Source organism: Thermobia domestica, chromosome 11, assembly GCF_964235325.1.
Source record: "Thermobia domestica chromosome 11, izTheDome1.hap1.1, whole genome shotgun sequence".
In the NCBI taxonomy this organism is placed as follows: Eukaryota; Metazoa; Arthropoda; class Insecta; order Zygentoma; family Lepismatidae; genus Thermobia; species Thermobia domestica.
In genome coordinates, this window is record NC_137464.1 from 40,744,230 (window position 1) to 40,766,730 (window position 22,501).

General features: G+C 36.4%; 1 protein-coding gene across 2 annotated transcripts in view; it reads left to right on the forward strand.

The window, feature by feature from the left end:
- The window catches only part of LOC145664063 (kin of IRRE-like protein 3), a 522,782-nt gene that overhangs the window by 306,049 nt on the left and 194,232 nt on the right, over positions 1 to 22,501 (forward strand). For both annotated transcript variants that reach the window (XM_081730403.1, XM_081730404.1), the window contains exon 7: positions 15,676 to 15,806. In XM_081730403.1, coding sequence (XP_081586529.1) covers positions 15,676 to 15,806 — 131 coding nt within the window. The remainder of the gene's footprint in view (positions 1 to 15,675; positions 15,807 to 22,501) is intronic.

Here is a 22,501-nt window from a genome sequence, read left to right on the forward strand (position 1 = left end):
ACACATGTTTTGCCACCATCAGTAGAGATATACTTATTTTTTACATTGAAGATTATTTTTCTGAACAGTATTTTCAACTCGTTTCAAAAATATCTTTTTCAGTGGTCGTATCGTAAACTTTATGAGTGTCAAGAATCCCTTCATACACTTCATAATTTTTACGCATATCTATCACTCAATAAAAAGTAATACTTGAGCAGAATCTGAAACATTTTTTGACCAATCCAGGGCCAAAGCAACCAATCTTATTTTTAGGCAAGTAAGTTAATATAAAGGCAACCAAGGAATTTCTGTCGCTTTTTCACCCACCACCTTCGAACATCGATATGCCTCGTAAGACACATCTGGAAGATTAAAAATAGCCCCCATCAGCATCGACGACCTTCTGCCAACGTTCTGGAATGCCATGGATTCTATCGCAATAGAACTGGTGGACCGTGAAGCGAAGAAGATATCAAGTGCATTTTGTATCTCTACTAGGGATTTGAACTGGCATCCTCTAAGGTGATTGTCCAAGGAATGAAACAGGTGATAATCGGACGGTGCAGTGTACGGGGAGTATGGCTGATACAATAATGTTTCCCATCCAAGGCATAGAATGATGTCTCGGGTCATCTTTTTTTTTCTGGACACATTCCTTTTGCCGCTGCAATCATTCAATCCTTGATTAATTCGCAGTCGTAAATTGTTTCTCATGTTTCGCTATTGAATGAGCCACGCTGAAACTAGCATTTGATGCTTCTTCTTATTCAGTATTTACTTTCGTAAAAACAATTGCTGAAATTTAGACTCGCTTTTCAAAGATTCATATGTTTCTAACTGTAGGCTTTCTGTAAATTTGGAGTAATTCTGAGAATGTATAGTCTCATAGTGATGTCTGCCTTATTCTTATTACTTGATTCAATCACGAAATAGATATCCTCTTTATTCTTTAAATGTTCAGCATTCACTATCTACCATTCGTTTGTTTTCCATATTTATACAAATTCACACTAAACGCACGTACCTTCAAATAAAAGTAATACTAATTAAGACCACTACAAACGAGGATTCTAAATAAATGGAATGCACTATCTTTATCTAGTCACAATAATTAAACACACTGTATTTTTACTATTTTTCGCACTATTTCTCGATTTTCACATCGCATTTGTCGCTCCGAACTCATTCCGTTATTACCGTATTTATATCACACGTCCTCGATGCGTAGAACATATTCGTAAACACTTGAAAATACTCGAAGTATCCAGACAAGCGATCATGCAGCATAACTTTCCAGAATATTCGCTATAAAACGACTTTCTATACTTCGACTAACAAGCATAATTGACTTTTTGCGTAATTTCACCGCTCCTTACAGAAGGCGCTGTATATTGGTATTTGAGTAGGTATTGGCCCATGGGACTTAGTGGAGAAGCCAGAGTGACCCTTCGCCTCAAAAGCTAACACTTTTTCTTTTGCCTGTTTTTCGTAAGTGAAAAGAGATAATGAAATGTAACTTACCCCAATAATAGATAATGCTATTCTACGCCCGAAAATATAAATCGGAAGAATTTTCAGTGGTGCCATTCATAGAAATTGCGGTGTGACCAGAATTTGATTTACCCCAAAAAATAGGTTAAGGCAACAACTAGAAAAATGAACTCAACGGTAACTGATGACTTATAATGCTGGCTATGTTCCTTGTTTCTTACTTTTTTAAATAATATTTGTATTTATTTTGTAATAAAGATTTACAAAATAAATAAGTTGTTACAAAACAAATACAATTACTATTTAAAAAGTAGATAACAAGGAACAAAGACACCTTGATAAGTCATCAATTACCGTTGATTTCATTTTTCTAGTCGCTGTCTTAACCTAGATTTCTGGGTAATTCAAATTCTGGTCACACTGTAATATCTATAGAAACACTGAAAACTCTTCAGATTTGTATTTTCGGGCGTAGAATAGCAATATCTATTATTGGGGTACATTTCATTATCTATTTTCACTTACAAAAAATGGGGAAAAGAAAAATTGTTAGCTTTTGAAAGATATTTAGTAGTCTGCCCCTTAACATACAACGTAAATTATATACAATATAAGGATACAGCGATAATGTAAATCTTTCAGGTTAACTTCTTCCCACGAGTATGCCAGTTAGGCTAAGGGAGATGGGTGATTAAGATAAGTGAATGTTAATGAAAGAATTGGTGGAATGATTATGTAGGAGGAAACGGGAGTACTAAGAGTAAACCAAGGGTGATGTCCACCACAATCCTACTTGGCCGGGGATCGTACCAGGGACCCCACGCACGAAAGGTGAGCGCTCTACCACAGAGCCAGCATGCCCTCCCCACAGTGATAATTTAAACACATATATTGTAGGTAATATTGTAACACACATATTGTAAACACATATATTGTAACCTTAATTGAAACACATATATTTTAGGTAATATTGTAACACACATATTGTAAACACATTAAACACATATATTGTAGATAATATTGTAACACACATATTGTAAACACATAAAACACATATATTGTAACCTTAATTGAAACACATATATTGTAGGTAATATTGTAACACACATATTGTAAACACATTAAACACATATATTGTAGGTAATATTGTAACACACATATTGTAAACACATAAAACACATTATATTGTAACCTTAACTTAAACACATATACTGTAGGTAATATTGTAACACACATATTGTAAACACATAAAACACATTATATTGTAACCTTAATTTAAACACAAATATTTTAGGTAATATTGTAACACACATATTGTAAACACATAAAACACACATATTGTAGGTAATATTGTAACACAAATTGTAAACACATAAAACACATATATTGTAACCTTAATTTAAACACATATATTGTTGGTAATATTGTAACACACATATTGTAATCACATAAAACACACATATTGTAGGTAGTATTGTAACACAAATTGTAAACACATAAAACACATATATTGTAACCTTAATTTAAGCACATATACTGTAGGTAATATTGTAACACACATATTGTAAACACATAAAACACATATATGTAACCTTAATTTAAACAAATATATTGTAGGTAATATTGTAACACACATATTGTAAACACATAAAACACATATATTGTAACCTTAATTTAAACTCATATATTATAGGTAATATTGTAACACTCATAAAACACATATATTGTAACCTTTAACATTTATTGTAAGTAATAGCTACATTTAACGGACAGCATAAGTACTACAGAATCTTTATTTCACAGTACAAGTATTATATCATTCTTTAACAGACAGCGTAAGTAACATCAATCTTACGAAAAAAGCACAAGTAATGCTAATCTTTAACAAATAATAGAGATCCATAGGTAATAGACAATTTCTAACAAATAATAATCGTTAACATATTGTTGAGCATAAGTAATTTTCAATCTTCAATACGCAAGATAAATAATATACAGGATGTTTCAAAACAACACCAACAACGTTTGGGAGGTGATTCCTTACGCTAAGATAAGACAAAAAGTATAGACCAACCTGGGTGCACAAATGCTCCCTCTCAGGGTTATAGGGTGCCGAAAGCATAAAAAATTACTTTAAAGGTACATAACTCCAATCAGTGGTGTATTTATGATTTTGTATTGGGAGGGGCTATGCAGAACACGTGAATAAGCACTTATATTTTTCCTTAGAAGTGGTAAGAAGGATTATTGTTGTACGTGGAATTTCGGGAGGGGGGTTGAGCCTAATAGCCGCCTCCTAAATACGCCACTGTCTCCAATACTATGGGACCTGCCGTAGTGAAGTCAAGACTTTATTTAGGAACTGGTATGTGCCTTATCCAAATATCCATGTTTCAGAATTCTTCGGTACTTCCGCCGCAATTTTTATAGAGGTAGTTTGTGAATACCTGTATGGTTGCAAAATTCCTGTTGTTCTGTATGGTTGCGAAACATGGTAACTTACTCTTAGGAAAGAACATAGACTTAAAGTATTTGAGAACAAGATCCTGAGACGAATATTCGGACCCAAGAGGAACGGGAATGGAGAATGGCGGAAACTTCATAACGAGGAACTACATAATTTATATGGTTTACACAACATTGTTAGGGTCGTCAAGTCTAGGAGGCTTAGGTGGGTGGGTCATGTAGCTAGAATGGAAGAACGTAGAAACGCTTTCAAAGTCTTGATTGCAAGACCAATTGGAAAACGACCATTAGGAAGACCTAGGCGCAGATTGGAGGACAATATTAAGATAGATCTCTGAGAGATTGGAATACAAAGTAGAAACTGGATGCAGTTAGCTAAGGATAGAAGTCAGTGGAGAGCTTTTGTAAACACAGCATTGAACCTCCGGGTTCCATAGGCCATAGAGTTAGTTAGTTAGTTTGTGAACACTTCAAACTATATGCTCGTAGCCAAATTTCCTCTATAGAAACAATTGCGTGAGTACCTTAAGATTCTGAAACATGTATTTTTGGATAGCGCACGTATTAATTCGTAAGTGAAGTCTTGACCCGACTACGGTAGGTACCATAGTGTTAGAGTTATGGACTTTTAAAGATCATTTCTTCATGTTTTGGACAGCTTATAACTCCGAAATGATAGATTTCTGGACCAATCTTAGTCTATCTTGGTGCCAGGAATCATCTCCCAAACGTTGTCGGCGTTGTTTTGAAATACCCTATACAGTCTTTAATAGACAACATAGGTAATAGATAGTCTTTAATAGATAGCATAAATAGTAATACCAATCTATTACAGACAGCATAAGTAATAGCAATCTTTTAAGAAACATATAAAACAATAGCTATCTATAACAGATACCATACATATTTGCAATTTTAAACAGACAGCATAAATGGTAGCAATCTTTAATATATAATGCAATACCTCCTCATATTTGTAAGCAACAAGATGCGATTCGCCACGAGGATCTTCAAGCAGCTGACATATGCTGTCTTTGAGGGAAAATGATAAATCACGGAGAGCCACGGAGGACCCCTACAACCCCTGCATAGAGTTCACCCCAAAATCGGGTATAAAAGAGCACATCGAGTTCGAACTGATCATTCCTATATTTCTCTTCGCACTGCTCGGACATTAGATACTCCCTAATCTTAGTTCTGTACTGCACTGGACAAGAGGTTCCTACCACATCTCCGCGCTGCACTGGGCAGGAAGCATTAACCAATTTCCACATTACTACAGGAAGGAAATTCCTTTCGTCTCCGTTCTGCACTGGCAGGAGACACTATCCCACCTCCGAGCTGCACTAGGCAGTTGGTTCCTTTCGTTTTCGCGCTCCACTGGGCAGGAGACCAACCCACCTTCGCGCTACTTTCAGCAGGAGGTTCCTAACCATCAACCTCAAGGATCTCCGCGCTGGCACAGGCAGGAGTTTCAACCTGATAGAGAAAGATTTATTACTTAAAGGAAACTACTCATTTATACCATAGTGTACAGAGAAAACTTTTGTAATAAAAAGGTGAGAGATAAACAAAACTCGTGTACCGTCTGTATCATACATTACAATAGCATCAGTTATAGCAATTATAAACAAATAGTATATATAATAGGTAATTTTTGAAAAATCGCATAAAGGAGTCAAATTTTAACATATAATTTAAGCATTATCCAATATTTAATAGACAGCATAATGAATAGTCAGTCTTTGAAAGACAGTATAAGCAATTTGAAATTTTTGCTCACAGTACATGTAATAGAAATCTTAGCGGACAGCTTCTATACTGGATGCGGACAACTTCTATACAATCTATACTGTATAGCTGTAGATCACCGCATGTAACCTTGGAGTTGATGAGATCAGATAGTGATGCGATCACAAGACGTAATCAGTATAATGAGCGGTATACTGACAAGATACAATCGAGTTGAACATTTGCGCAATTGAACAGGTCATGATTTTCTGTTAGCTGAAGTACCAAGAAACAAAGAGTATTCCTAGGAATGTTCTCAACTTGCTAGTGCTTTTTCTACAGCTATATTTTTTTGTATCTTTATAAAATTCACATTTAAAGTCTAGAGAGAAAAAAAAAGAAAGACCTTTTTATTTCTATTAAGAATTCATTAGATAAGCAGCAACAGCCCGACCCTTTCTTCTCTTCACAGAAGAACGATTCATTCCTTTCTTTCTGAATGAAATGAAGAGAGAGCAGGGCTAGAATTGAAAATAACGAAATGAAGGGTTGGCAATCCACATTACCTCTCGTACGGTTCATTTTGCATTTTTAATTCTAAGACGTTCATATTTTTCTCTTTTTCTTTTTTTTGAATTAATTGAAATCTTCCCTCCATTTCCACTATTTTTTCTTTCTTTTAGTCTTCCTTAACTGCAAAAGAAATTCATTTCTTTTCCTTTTTCTTTATTTCATTTTTTCTTTGATAAATAATGAAAGATGAGTGAAAAAAAGAAAGGAAGAAGGCTTTAATTTTTATTTTCTTCATAAAAGAAACCGACTGCGTGATCATTTTAACTAGATGAAAGAATATGGATTAAGAAAAAAAGGAGAAGCAATACGAAATATTAAAAAATAACTCAAGTATATATGTGATTGTGTTAGAGAAGGCACAAATGAATGAACGATTTTCTTTAAAAAAATCCAAGTAGAAACTAGCCTGTATATACTTAAGGAAAACTAGTTTCAAATATAGAGTAAAATCATCTTTATTTTTTTTTTCGGAAATTGTATTAGAGTACCGGGAACACGGTGGTGTCTAAGTAGTAAAACACTTATCTCTGATGCGTGCGAGGGGGCGCGGTGGCTCACTGGTAGAGCGTTCACCTCCGCTGCTTGGGGTCCCTGGTTCGATCCCAGCTCGCGCCGTGGGGACTTTGTGGTGAATAAACACCGTACTCGTGGGTTTTCTCGGGGTTCTCCCGTTTCCTCCCACTTTCTTCATTCCACCATTTTTACTCATCTCTCATCATCACCATCTTTTTTAACCTACCTGTCATAACCGTGGAACGTAAAACTTAAGGATTTCATTTTTTTTCGGAAATTGTATTAGAGTACCGGGAACACGGTGGTGTCTAAGTAGTAAAACACTTATCTCTGATGCGTGCGAGGGGGGCGCGGTGGCTCACTGGTAGAGCGTTCACCTCCGCTGCTTGGGGTCCCTGGTTCGATCCCAGCTCGCGCCGTGGGGACTTTGTGGTGAATAAACACCGTACTCGTGGGTTTTCTCGGGGTTCTCCCGTTTCCTCCCACTTTCTTCATTCCACCATTTTTACTCATCTCTCATCATCACCATCTTTTTTAACCTACCTGTCATAACCGTGGAACGTAAAACTTAAGGATTTCATTTCTGGTGCGGCGGATCTCTGGTTCGATCCCCCGTCAAGTAACTTTGTGAAGATCAAGATTGTGGACATGGGTTTTCTCGGGGTACTCCCGTTTCCTTCCACATTCTCATTCCACTAATGCTTCCATCATCGTTCACGTATTTTAATCATCGTGTTCCTTAGCCTAAAGGAAATAACTGTGGGACGTAAAGCTGATAGATATCATTTTTGCATTAGACTATCTATCATCCCAGATTATAATTTGCACGAATCTTAAAAGAACACATGAATTGTTTGTTTCGTCGGCCATTCCTTGCACTAGAGGAGTTAGCGAATGAACGAAAGGGCTGGATTAATGTGATAGCTTAACTCAGTGCTCGTAGGTTTCCTTTAAGAAAATTTTCCTCGACTAACCTAAAATTTTCCCTTTTCTTACCAGATTTTTCTAGTTTATTGAGTGTCCAATAATTATAACAAAATTTTTGTGATAAGATTAATTTAGATATATTAAAGAAAGTGCCACCCACATTTGCTTAGTTTATTTGTTTTTTGTTCCTTTTTAAAGTTTTACTGCACTTTTTTAAACAAAATAATGCATACAAATACATCCTGAAAACAATGGGTGCAAATAATGCTATTTTCAAGACACACAAACTATTGCTATTGTATTGGTTCATTTCTGAAAAAAGAAAAAAAAGTAAACAATTATGTTGGTCAATCAGTCAGAGCAAGAATTTCCATGAATTTTCACGTTTTTGAGTTTTTTTTTCCTTTTGCAAAACTTATCTATGTAATTTCCCTAGATTAGGGAAATTTCCCTCCAAACTACAAATATTGTTTAGGATTAGGATTTGGAATGAGATTTCCGGGTTTTCTATATCTATGGCCGCGTTAACACGTTACATGTAAGCTATGACTCTCTCGGCGATCACACTGCCTAATTAAGGAAGGAACGAATCGGTCTAGGACCATTTTGTTAGTTGCCATCCCGGAATTTGTCTGGTGTGAATGAGAAAACCTCGGGGAAACCTCACTCAGGATGGCTGGACTTTAAAAGCTTTTCAACCAAGTGTCCCCACTGGGAATCGAACTCGGGACCATTCCCACCTAAGGTAAGAGCGTCAGCGACTTCACTATGCGGTGGCTGCACTTACTATTTGTATATATATTTACATTACACATCCTGTTCAGTACTCAGTATCAATGGCTTTCCTAGAAGATATTTTTTCATATTCATTTAAGAATTCCAATTTGGTAGACAAATCCACTCTTACATGTTTTCTTTTCTATGCCGCGTCAGTGACAGAAATAATAGACAATCTTTAATGAACAGCATGAGAAATAGCAATACTTAACAGACAGCGTAAGTATAGGTTATCTTTAACACTTCGAATATGAATTTAAATAAAATGAAATGAAATCTTTAAGGTTATGCCGGTTAGGCTAAAGGAGACGATGATCATGAGAGATGAGTGAAATGGTGGAATGAAGAAAGTGGTAGGAAACGGGAGATCCCGAGAAAACCCACAAGCACTGTGTTTGTCCACCGCAAAATCCACACGGCGCGAGCTGGGATGGAACCAGGGACCCCAAGCACCGGAGGGGAACACTCCACTACTGAGCCACCACGCCCCCCAATATGAATTTAAGTTTTACCCATTCTTGAGATGGAGTCAGAGCACTATGTTAATAATAAGAAGAATGTAGAAAAGAAAGCTACTTGAACAGCCATATTAGTTAAGTTCAAATTTTTCAGAGGCCAATTAACGAGACCATGGCCATCCGTAGGATTAGCTAAGAACGACCATGAAGCTCTCTCCTCCCTGATTTTCGAATAAGATTCAGTTTTTATAAATACATTGAAAACAGTATATTTCGTCACTCACCTACTATAATATTTAATATATGTATGTTAAGTGTTGTTTTAATAATATATTTTATATGTACTGTACTTAATAAAGTTATGAAATGTGCGTTAATAACTGTGTTTTAGATTAGATTATGTAAAGGCGTAAGTAAAGGTGTTTGTATACTCGTGATTGCGTTTGTTCGTTGGATCTGTAACGTCCCATTTGATCACTGAGACTATGTGAGACTCACATCTGTGATTTAAGATGAAATCGAACTATTGTAATTCTTAATTTCAAGTATATCCAACCAGGAATCGCAACACTGGGCTCCGTGCACGCGTCTTTGTTCCCCCTCCAAATCTGTGCTTCAGTCTTCCTGTCCCCTCCAAAAAAAATTCAGGAATCACTTAGAACCTGCTGTATTCCCCTCGAAAAACAAATCCTAGCTTGTCCCAGTTAACTTTGTGTACGTATTTAGGGAAGACTAACTTCTTAATATAAAATGTCAGAGTTCTTTATGTCTAGAAGATGTTAATTGACTTGTAAAAATCACTACATGTGTATACTACACCGGTATTTAATAATAAAAAGCACTCTGCTTGATAATGGAGGGTGAGTTAGAGAAAATAAATGTACTCTTTACTGCCTGGCGAACACCTAATAAGACAACACTGTGAACAACACTAGGTTTGTCAAGCCACTGATCACTGCGACTCCGTGATCTAACTTTACTCACAGCTTTCTCTGACAGCTTTCTATTCTAAATGTGAAAACCTGAGAAACGCTCGTGATGAAAGAATAGAGTTCTCACAAAACGTTATAATAACTCTGCTTAATATTGAGGGAAATTGTATCAAGAGAGCATTCGAGGATTCATATTTAGTATGATATAATATGGTGTCAAGAAAACAATAATGTGAAATGTTAACTTGTAAACGGCTACTGACACACAGAATTAGTGCTACCCACAAGAAAAGATTAGCAACTGTCTTGTATCGATAAGGTTTTCTGAAAGTGCATTCTTCTCTCGAAATATACAGCTGTTTCTGTTAGAAGAGCCCTGTCTCGTCCCGCTTGTCGGCACGAAAACTATCTCCTCTCGTCTGTGGATAGCACTACTATCTAGGTTAACTTGACGCATGGGTATACTTTATCTCGAGCATCGGCGCAAGTACTTCTAAGTTTAAAGTGATGTTCTGAGATATCCTTGCACAAATTTGGCTTCTTAACGTGTAACTCAGGTAATTGTTGAATTAGAACTCGATATTAGGCCAGCCTTAATGGCGACTTTTGAGAGACTCACATCGTTAAGAAAACTACATATCACAAACTAAAATGATCGGTTCATAATTTGTCGCTATAAGCTAGTCATGTGCAACCGCGGGACCTGCTTCAGTCTAGGCCCAATGAACTCTTTCATCTAGCTCGCCTGAATCCTTATTGAAAATATACTTCTTACGTGATCTTAAACTGAATTATAAACTATTTCCTGGATAACTCATGTTCACCTTGGAAAATATCCACATTGGAACGTACAGTATACCAAAGAACAATGAGAAACTAATTCAGAACTTAAAGAATGAAATGATCGACTAGAATGATAAATACATAATTTTACCTCCTTTTCTTTAGTCTTAAGTATTTTGGTTACCGTTATAACAGGCTTTGTATGTGTGTGTGTGTGTGTGTGTGTGTGTGTGTGTGTGTGTGTGTGTGTGTGTGTGTGTGTTCCTATGAAGTTACTATTCTCCATTAAATCTGGACATTCGATTCTTATGAAAGTGTTATACGTGGCATTATGCTGCCATCGACGCCAATAAGTCCTCTGTGACTGGTCAGCCTCCTGTTCCAACTTGCACATACCTGCTATAAGCTGTATGCAAAAATTAGTACATATTTAAGGAATTTATTGCTTTACATTACGTAGATAAAATCTTATGTTTATGAATATGGCTTCCCTCAAGACTCATTGCTGATCAACGCTATAATTCTTTGGTCCCAACGGGAATCGAATTCCCATCTAATATAGTGACTATCACGTACGTTTTGGTGAAAATGGTTCCGGTTTCGATTCTCGATGAGAGAGCATTAGAAATTGAACGCATTCTGTAAGTTTGCTCTACTCTAAGCTGTAGGTCAAAGAATTACTATATAGCCTATGCGGTAGAGGTTACGGTGACTCAGTGGTAAAGTGTCCACCTCTGGTGCATAAGGTCCTTGGTTCGATCCCAGCTCGTTTCAAGTGAGCTTGGTGGCGACCAAACACAGTGTGCGCGGTTTTTCTCAGGGTTCTCCCGTTTCCTCCCACTTTCTTTATTCCACCATTTCATTCATTTCTCATCACCATTGTCTCCTTCATCCTAGCCGGCACACATTTCATTTAATTTCATATCCTATGTGGTGAAACGAGACGCTAAACTTCCATGAACAAACAAACGGGAACTGAACATGGATAACAAGTATGCATATTTTTCATGTAGGCTAAATGCACCAATATAAACGTAAATATTTCTTAACGTTCTAAAGGATGAAGTATTATTAGTCGACAATAGAATTCGTACTTACAACCCAATTCATGTAAAAATATTCAACAATTTTCCGCTGTCAGAGTTGCTCCAAAAATTCAATAGGAACCTACTAAATGTGAAGGTATGCAAGGAAGTTCTTTCCTTAGAAAGAAGAAAGAGAAAAAGAACTCTAACGCTTACAATAGATTCATTTTTAAGTCACAATTTGGTGCATTGAACCATGGAATAGGAGCTTCGGAACACATTGGATTGTAACAAAATAGCTCCAGTTTTTCCTTTCTCATATTTTATTTGTCCCTTTTCTTCTTTTGCTTGGTTTCCCATTTGTTCAATATCATAATTTTTATTCGTTTTCTCTTTTTTTTCTTTGATTTTACGGCGGTTTTTACGAAGCTGAACGATTTTTATAGAAACGGAAAAAGAGGAGCCTGGGAATAGAGAGGGAGAGAAAGAGAGAAAATAGAAGAGTTAGAAAAAAAAACTTGAATTGGGAACTAAAAAGAAATTCAAGCCCAATTTAGGCGTGAAGCGTCTAGTATTGACATATGCATCTTGTAACTGAGCCTGTTTCCTTCATCTCTTTATTGTCAAATACTCTCTTTTATGTTCAAATAGGCAAAAGAAAATGTTTAGATGATATTTACAAATAGCAGCACGTCATTCTTAAGCAGTATGTGCGTTACTGTTAGGAGTTAAAAGACATCACACGTCATCTGCTAGTAACCAAGGGCACGGTGGCTCAGAAGTAGAGCGATCATTTTTAGTGAGATGAGTCCCTTACTCGATCATCGGCTTCGCGACTTTGTGCTGAACAGTATTGTGTTTTGGGTATTTCTCTTGGTTCTCGCATTTAATCATATATGCTTATTCCTTCAGTAAGCACGACCTCGTTCAAGACATTCTTGTGAGATGTCATCAACTACAGCAGCAGAGTTGTGTCGTCGTTGTCTACTGTCTGTCGGGTCACGTTGGCATTTGGGGAACAGAATGTGCTGACACAGCTGCCAAGTATTAGTCAAGGTTGTATTGAAGCATAGCCTTCCTCTTTCCTATTTATATATCTTGGTCAGCTCTGATTGGCTACCATGTTGGGACCAAGCAAATAAAAATAAACTTCATGTAGTTAAGCCACTCCTTGGAGAGTGGCACACATCCTCTCGCGCTTGTCTTCGACATGAAATGTTCCTGACGCGTCTACTGGGCACTCTCATGTGACGCATAGTTATTTGCTGCATGGTTTGAATCGTCCGTATTGTGAGGAAGTGTTGTACCACCGAGTATTCGGCACATTCTCCTCGAATGTTTTGAATATTCAGATCTCAGAGAATGTGACGAACTGCCATTTACACTTTACCGTCCATTGAGCAATGATACTGATACTGTTGGGCGTGTACTTGCTTTTGGCACGCTTGTAATATTGCCCACATGCTCTGAGCTTTTTAGTCCTTTCCTCTTTTATTTATTGTTTCTGCGCTTTCATCTTTTATTCCTACTTTTCAATGTTTTCTTTACTATTTATTGTTATTGTTATACATTTGTTATTCTCATATATTTATTATTTTATTTCTTCTTTGAGGCTTTTATATCTATTCGGCAGCTTTTCTCTTTGATATATTTTGATATGTTCGCTTTTAAATTTGATTTACTGCAGTTCGTGTTTGAGCAGTCATGTTGATCGTGACGGGGACAAATGGCATCGATGCTGACGTCCTGATTAAACCTTATTCAATCAATCAATCAATCAACAAATTCTTATTCAACTAATTATTCCATTAATACATTCACTTTTATTTATTATCTCATTTAGCCTGAAAGACATAGGTTGGGAAGTAAAATTTAAATTTATTTCATTTTATAAGTATAACTATCACTTCCTTTATGATACTCTTGTTCACTTAGTATTCCATTATCATTTTCTTGAAATTATCATCCGGTTCTAATAGTCTACAGGCTGCTTTACTAAATTTTACATTACCATTCTCTTGAAATTATCATCTGACTCATTTAGACTATTTCACCATGTCTTCCCCAATAATTCTGCTGAGATTATCATCTGTCTTTACTGCCTACAGACTATTTTCATGTAAACTTAACCTTTGAACTACTCATTTATTAAAAGTTATGGTAAAACTGAATATTTTATGAATCCCTCACATCACTTAACTTATGCAGAGGTGAGAATGAGCTAAGAATGTAACCATGGCACTTTATGTGACTAAATAGAGACGTGGCACTAAATAGAGACGATTTACGGCTCACTGGGACATGCTAATACTCCTTAAGAGTATAACAAATCGTACGGATGTCAAATCGCGTGCAGCGAACATGCATATCGGTGTCTTTTGCTACATGACGATACATACAGAAATAGAATCTTTGGATACCTCTTGGAGTAATAGCAAGCCATGCACTTTTGATGCACTGCTAAAGTTCATTTTCTGTTGCTGCGGGAAGGAGGTTTCGGATGTGTGTGTCATTGTTACATCATGAACCAGACAATAAATGAGTCATTAGTCAAGGAAGGGAATTCAAAAGAATCAGTTAATTCTTTTGACCATCCAGGAGTTATCGAGAGTTCGTGCTGCATACGCTGTCACATTCTCGTGTTCTAATTTTGCTCTATTGAATAACTGCAAAAGTACAACAACAGGTTTTAGATTTTCAGAAGTGAGACCAGAATAGCACATTCAATTACATCAACGACGTAACAATGCTGATCAACACCCAAAATAAAAGGGGGATTAAATTTAAGTTCATTTCATGGAATAGCGCTTTTTGTCGGATAGATACTGTGCTCCAGATTGCATGCTAGGCACAGTTTGCTATTAGGATACCGTGAGATGTGGATGATGGCATCATCGTGGTGCTGTATACAGAAATAGAATTTACGAAGAGAAGAGGATGTGATCTTACTCGCCAGTTTTTAGTTATTCTCGGCATAACAGCAGTTACATACATCTATCACACAGTTAAAGGAAGATGCAGCAATGGGATACCGTAAATAAATTTTTCGACACTTCAGAAGATATCGAAACGTCATGTAGGCATTAATCGATATGAAAGGCTTTACATTTTTATGCGAATTTTCATGATGTAAATGTACATCTCATACAGGATTATATTATCGGTCTTCAATGGACTTCGGCAGTTTGGATCCTTAAAATTTAGAGTTGTTGATTTCACATTGAAATCACTATAGCATTCTGTCCAACAAAAAGTCCCAATTTCACTGAAGAATAATTTTCAGTCTCGACAAGGTTTCAGCTTTCCTGCAAAGGTGAAAACCTGCTAATATTACTACCACTGTGTCAACAAGTAATACTTAACCCATCGGGATAAACTAACCTCGAGCGAACCCATTTCTAGTAACGACATTGTGCTTCTCTATTCTTCGATGTGTTGTTGTTATAAGTAGACATGAATCATGTCACTATTTCCCCATATAGTGGTTATTTTAGAAGATTGTTGCAGGTGTTCTTTCGGATATGAAAGGTAAAAGTAGTACTGCTAATAGTCTACGTTAATCATTATCGGAGCTCTGGGAAGTAGTAAATTTTTCACCCACACTAAACCCTTTAAATTATCACTGCTGTCATGCTTTTCACATTGTGCCTTATGCAGTTGTAATTTTAGTGGTCAGCGTTGTATAACAAGATTTTTTACTTTCTGCGCATAATCGTTTTCAGGTTACATTTTATTCAAGTTATCTTCCTCATTTTCTAGATTATGATGTCTTCATATCATGCAAAAATTTTGTTGCGGGTCCGGTCGTGAAACATGTTGAAATCATTCTCGAAGTGGAACATTACATTTTATTAACTTATATCCTTCCACTAATACACATTGTCTTTATGTTAAAATTATTCTATTACAACACCTACAAAATCTTGCAGATGCAAATATATATATATTTTTAAAGCATTTATTTTGAGTTTATTCAGGTGACTCATACAAGTTGTATATTTCTCGGTGTCGTTTCAGTTCCACCCGTGGTTACTCTCCGATTGGGTAGCACCCTTAACCCTAATGATATTAAGGAAAATGACGATGTTTACTTCGAGTGTCACATCCGAGCCAACCCGAAGGAGCACAAAATAACATGGCTGCATAACGTAAGTACATGATATTTTTAAAAATGTTAACTAGTAGAATCCTAGTAAAATTTATCCATAGTCCATATATATTTTTATAGTGTTCGTTTATGGTCTTTGTAACACCAAGATTATGACGGACAAGACTCGTGCTGAGTATTATAGTGAAACTTAAACCGAAATTCGGAAATTGTTTATGACGTATGATTAATCTTGAGCTGGTATCAGTAGCAGTTCTGATTAAACCAGGACATGAATGTGTGATCATGTATATCAAATTACACTTGCTACGAGGTTTTAAGAAATGATCCTAAAAAGTCGGTCAAAAAATTGCGATCTTGGCTAATAATTAGTTTTTGAATCAGGGATCAAAAAACGTTTGAACGGTTCTTAACAGGTTGACTGCCAAGGTGATTTCAGGTACTGGTCCCAGGAGGCTATAAATTTCTTCTTACCTTTGGCTCGATTATGGATAGTCATGTCTAATTTTTGTCGCGATATTTTGCTTCTCCCGAAAATGTACCAATGGGAGCCGAGCACCCTATGTCATGCTCATGGTCTCACAGTGATTTGGGGCAATGAGCACCATATATGATTCTCAAGAACTTGAATAGGTTAGTAATTTGTGATATCAAGCATGAGCATCATATATGGTGCTCATGGCCTCACATAGAAATAACGTGAGTACCTCATATAATGCTCATGGCTTAAGTCGACTTTTCGTAATTTTTTTCGGAATAAGGACATCATACTGAGTTAACTGATAGTTGGGTTTGGCTACACTATGTGCAGATAGAAGGCGTACAAGAAAATTTTTGATTGAAACATTTTGGATCTTTTGTTCCAAATAAAGTAATTTCACGGACTTATAGGCAATTAGGGTCGCGAGAAAGACGAGACAAAACTAGACAGAGCTTTCACAATAGAAACGATACAAGTTTCGAGACGAGACCGTCTCAATGCTTGCCTCTTGCGCATCCATACAGTCAAGTTTAAGCTATTCTGTTTTTATGTTACTGGCAGTAATGTTTTCAACATTCATACGATATCTACAGTATTAAGTATTTTTATTTCATTTTTCGATGAAAAATAGATATGATAAGCGAAGAATATGAACAGTGAGTCTTGTAATGACCTAGTATTCTATGTAGAAAGTACAGAGTGGTCTAAGCATCTCGTTTCCTCAATAGATCATATCTATATACTAGTACAACCATTTTTCCTTTCCTCGAATAGAGTGATCGCTGAGGGACATTATCCCTCATACGTAACGGTCTAACATGGCCAAGATGCCGAAAACCAAGAAATCTAATTCCTAATCCCTAATACCTAATCCTAATCCTATAGTAAAAATATTTATTGTTTTATTGATAACATAATGCCTACGCGTATATCTTTGAAAGCCGCGGTACTTCTTTTATATAAGAAAAATATTAACTATAAATAGGAGCACAGACTGTAGTTAGTATATTGTTGAGTTCCAAATAATTAATTATTATGATGTTAACAAATAGTATGAAACAAGTAGAAGCATACTAAATAACATTAAGCTCCAAGGAACGTAATATCACATTATCTACTCAATAACCAGCTAATAAACAGGGCATCAGTCAAAGCAAGAAAATATTTTCTCTAATATTATACACATAAACAACGAATAAGTGGAAGTACTACAGGAAGAATTTAAAATCAAATAATGGGTTGACTACTATGTAAAGAGATTAAATTAAAAGAAGACTAGAGAATAATCTTAGAAGATGGTGTACCAAACCAAGGAATTACAGAGAACACAGGAAAATAGGAAGTAATATTTGTGCTACACAAAATGAAAAACCGCAGAACAAAGCAACTGGATCGGGTGAAATACCTCTTTAAGTAGAGAAATACCTTAGCGAAGAGAGGTAGATATGTTGTTAAATTTTATGCAAGATGTATTGGCCAAATAAAAAATATCCAAAGAATCGAGAGATAATTTAATGATACCAGTTTTCAAGAAAGGTGATATTTAAGATTGCAATAAGCATTGAAATATTAAGCTGATGTCGCATAGAATGAAGATTTAGAAAATAATCATTGAGAGAGTGTCGCGAGGAGACATCAGTTGGAGAGGAATAATTCGGACTCATGCCAGGTTGGGAAAAACAAGCGTTTCTTGCATTTAGGCAAACTATTAAAAATAGGAACGCTGTGTCTCAGTGGTAGAACACTCATCTCTGGTTCGTGGTTTCCCTGGTTCGATCCCAATGCGCTTCAATTGAGCGTTGTGGTGAACAAAGAATGTATGGATGTGTTTTCTCGGGATTTTCCCATTTTCTTCCACTTCCTTCATTCCAACACTATCACTTATTTCATCATCACCGTCTCCCTTAGCCTCGGTGTATAGTTGTGGAACGTTAAATACACAATCAACAAGGAATACAAGGAAAAGTATAAAGAATTACATGTAGAGTTTAACGACCTGGAGAAAGCTAATGACAGACTATTGCAACAAGAGATCTGGAGATGCTAGAAGTAGAGAAGTATAATCGCCACGCCCAAGATACGTATGAAGAAACTAGAACAAAGATCAAGAGCAGTGTAGGCCTCACAAACTGGATACCTATTTTAGTCCAATTACTTCAATATATTCGTTGAGTCCTTACATAACATCTAGATAGGGATGTCCTCTCTGGAAGTAGTAAAGGCGTATCATCTTAATGTACGCTGTTTGAAGATGACATTGACTTATCTAATGCCAACAGAGAAGAGTTAGAAGAAAAAATAGAGGAGTAGAGAAGAGCTTTGGAGGATAGAAGAATAAAATTCAGTATGGGAAAACATATAGGATGATCCGGAAGTGAGCGTACCTCTCTTTAGTTTCAATAGTATAGTGTTAGTTATGATAGAATGCTTATACACAGTTACCTTGAAGTCTTAAGAGTCACAAACATTGATATGATCATCATCCATATCGTAACGTAGTTGAGTTTTACAAGTTCTCACAGATGCTTTGCGGAGATACTCCGGAGTCACAAGGATGAAAACAAATGAAGATGGATAGCAACGTTGCCAGACAATGCGAAGCAATATTACCAGGCAATGCCAAACAATGTTACCAAACAAATGTGAGCAAAACCTAAAACCGTCAGAAAACATCAATTAGGGGTACGCCCACTTCCAGACCACGCTGTACATAAAAGACAGAATCTAAAGACATTAATTTTATTTAAATATCTAGGTTGCACTGCTAACAAGGATGGGAGTTTAGAAGCAGAAATAGAGTACATATTTAAGATAGAATAGAAGAGCTGGAAGAGAGTCTCAGGTATTCTTTGCACTAAAATGATAAAAGAACGGCTCGAGAGAACATTTATGGTATGTACTATTTTCTAACTCTCCTGTAAACTAGAAAAGAAAGTTCGACCTTCTCATGTAGTGCAATGAAATGACACACTCCCTGTCTTGTGCTGCTACACTTACGAAAACAATGTAAATATATACTCAGGGCCAGATTTCCCAATAGGGCCGATCCTAGGGGCGCACATGGACGAAAACTCAATAAGAAAGAGTAAAAAATGCAAATGTTAAATAATAATAATACACATGATTGAATTCAGAGTAAACGCTCTCTAAATAATAATTCCTTTAACAATGCTATTGGCTTCAGTCATTGGTGGTTGAAGTTGATTGGAATTTTAACGTTATACTTCAAATAACACAAGGGGATTGACTAACGCTATTGTGCTTGTGCACGATACGTACCCGCAAAGCACTTCTGCCAGGGTTGAAAAGGAACCGGTCTGTTTGTTCCAGAACTGGCTCAGGAACCGAGAACCCATGATAAAGTTAGAACCTGTTCCAGAACCGGTTTCATTGTTTTGTTGAATTTAAGAACCGCTCCCAGAACCGGTCCTATTGTTTTGTTAACTTTAGAAACCTCTACCAGTGTCGGTTCCATTGCTTTGTGAACTTTAAGAACCGCTCCTTCAACCAATCCAGCATATTTCCTACACTTAACCGCTCTCAAAACCGGTTCAGCGTTTTGACCATGGTGCAAGAACCGGTTCAAGAACCTGTTTGGTTTATTAGGAATTGGTTGTGGAGCCGGTTCTGGAATATGAAGAAAAGACCAGAACCGATCCTGAGATGTCAAGAAATTACAGAGCGTTAGTCTTGTGTTAGTCTTGTGTAAGGTAAAAGTTGACCCGTTTTTTTAAATGTAAGAAAAATCTAGAACCGGTTCTGATGTTCTTTCTAAGAAGTCAGAAGAATAAAGGACCGGTGTTTGTACCAGATCTGAAAAGTGAAACAAAAGACTACTGTTTGTAAACAAACATTAAATTCACAATATTATCGAGAAAAAGCACATTAATTTGAGAAAGATAAATTTATGATAAACCTCTAATGTAAGATCATATCGAGATAATACATGAATGTATATTACAAAAAGAAAGAAAGGAAAGAAATAAGTAAAATATAATAAAGCAAAGAATTGCTTTTCAGATGCATAATATCAATATAAGACAAACTTCATTCAATGGAATATTAAAAATAAGCGCTATCACTCAATAAGTGTATAAAGCCTAGTATCAGTATCATTGGGCTCATATTCTTTTTCGATATTTCCCAAACATGTAAGAACTGCTGTCAGAACCGATTTGACGTTTTCCTATCGTATCAGAATAGGTTGAAGAAACGTTCCTATCTTAACTCTCAGAGCTGGGCCGGTAAACACTTCATATAAAAACGGTTCGTGAACCGGTTCTTGAACAACAGCCGAAACTCAGAACCGCTCGTAGAACCGGTTTCGACCTTTTCCTAATATCTCAGAACCGGTTCTGCATTTTCTAAAAGTCTCAGAACCGGTTCAAGAACCTCTCCTCTCTGACCTTAACATCTCGGAACCGGTTCGAAAACTACTCCCTGAAAAAGGAATGGTTCCTAAACCGGTTATTGAACAACAGCCACAACCCAGAACCGATTTAGGAACCGGTCCGGAGGGTTTTCACAACAAACGGTTCATTTTCCAGCCCTGACTTCTGCACATCTCTTTGTTCGTCTGTAAGGAAAAAATATTTGTAAGGAAAACTAGCTAATAAGTGAAGGATACAATCGAGACAAATTCTCTGTGGCTCTGAGAAACTTTCTGAAAACTCATTACCTGCAACAACGTAGCACTTTCGTTTTCGTTTTTCGGCCCACTATGGTAAATATAGCCCTTAGGATGAAGTCATCTACTCCAATAGAGGTAGTAATTCACTCTCTACCTTCTGCTTCGGCGAAATGAAAAGCGAGACAACAGCTAACTCAAGTTTTTAGTCTATTTCAAGGATTCTACTAAGAAGGATGAAATGTAAACTTAGTAATACGGAAGGCGCACCAAAGCTCTCTCTATCTTTCCAAATCTTGTATCTTCGGGCGTAGAGTACGACCTTTGGTTAATTGACAAATGTCCGCAGATTCACGTTCCATAACTTTTGTTAGTCCATAAACGTCTTTCCCATCGAACTAAGTTTCAATCGATTCAGTTTCTTTGGGGGGGAGGGGGGGCAACTACTGCAAAAATACTTTCTCAACGAATGTTCCTTGCATTTCTCCTCTATTCTTCGACTTTAAGGCAGTAAGAATAACGGGGTTAATCTGATTTATTTCCAGCTAAATGCAATGGAGGATCTAGCCTGGGGCCGGGAACCCTACGCCCTCCAGTTTTTAGAACAACAAAAATAATTTAAGCTATTATTTATATATTTTTGAAAAATTATAGTAAACTCATGATATACTTATCATAGTCTGGGTTCTGCCTGCTCCTCCCCCCAGTTTTTACCTTCTATATCCACCACTGGTTTCTTGCGTTAAAATTTCATCATCAGATTAGTTGTAAATCATCTTTTCCTGTTTTATTAAATTCTAGTGAAAAAATGCTAATCGCTGAAACAAAATTATCCAAATTCTTATTTTCCTTAATATCTGCCGCCTTTATATTACAATAAGGAAATGTGGTATTAAAAAAAAATACTAGCTGAACCTGCGCTCTCTACACAGCCCATCATTCACCTATGACCATGAATCTACTTGTCATTCCTCACAATATCTGTACATGTCCTTTACAGACACAAGTGAAAGACATATTGATAAAAGTCTGCAAGGGATACATGAATGGAAGATTTTGTTCGATTATTATTATTATTATTATTATTATTATTATTATTATTATTATTATTATTATTATTATTATTATTATTATTATTTATTTATTTATTTATTTATTTATTTATTTATTTTTTATTTTTGCAATACCTCGCACCATTTCTAAGATTTAAGCTATATATATAAACACTTTGCTATGGGAGGGCCACGATGGTTCAGATGTAGAGCGTTCACCTCTGGTTCATGGGGTTCTTGGTTCGATCCCAGCTCACGCAAAGTAGAGAACATGCACCGTGTGCGTGGGTTTTCTCGGGGTTCTCCCGTTCCCTCACATTTTCTTCATTTCATTCATTTCTTATCATCACCGTCTCCTTTAGCCTAGCCGACATATTTAGGGGCCGTGAACTTAAAGATTTCAAACACTTTCCTATCAGGATGTCCTAAAAAGGGGTTTACAATCTATGAACTTTAATAACTCGAACCAAAATAAGCAAAATATGATTTTTAAATCATAAAGATATTCAAAACATTACTGATGATCTATTTAGTTCAATGTTCTCCATTGACAGCAATGCATTGTCGTCAACGTT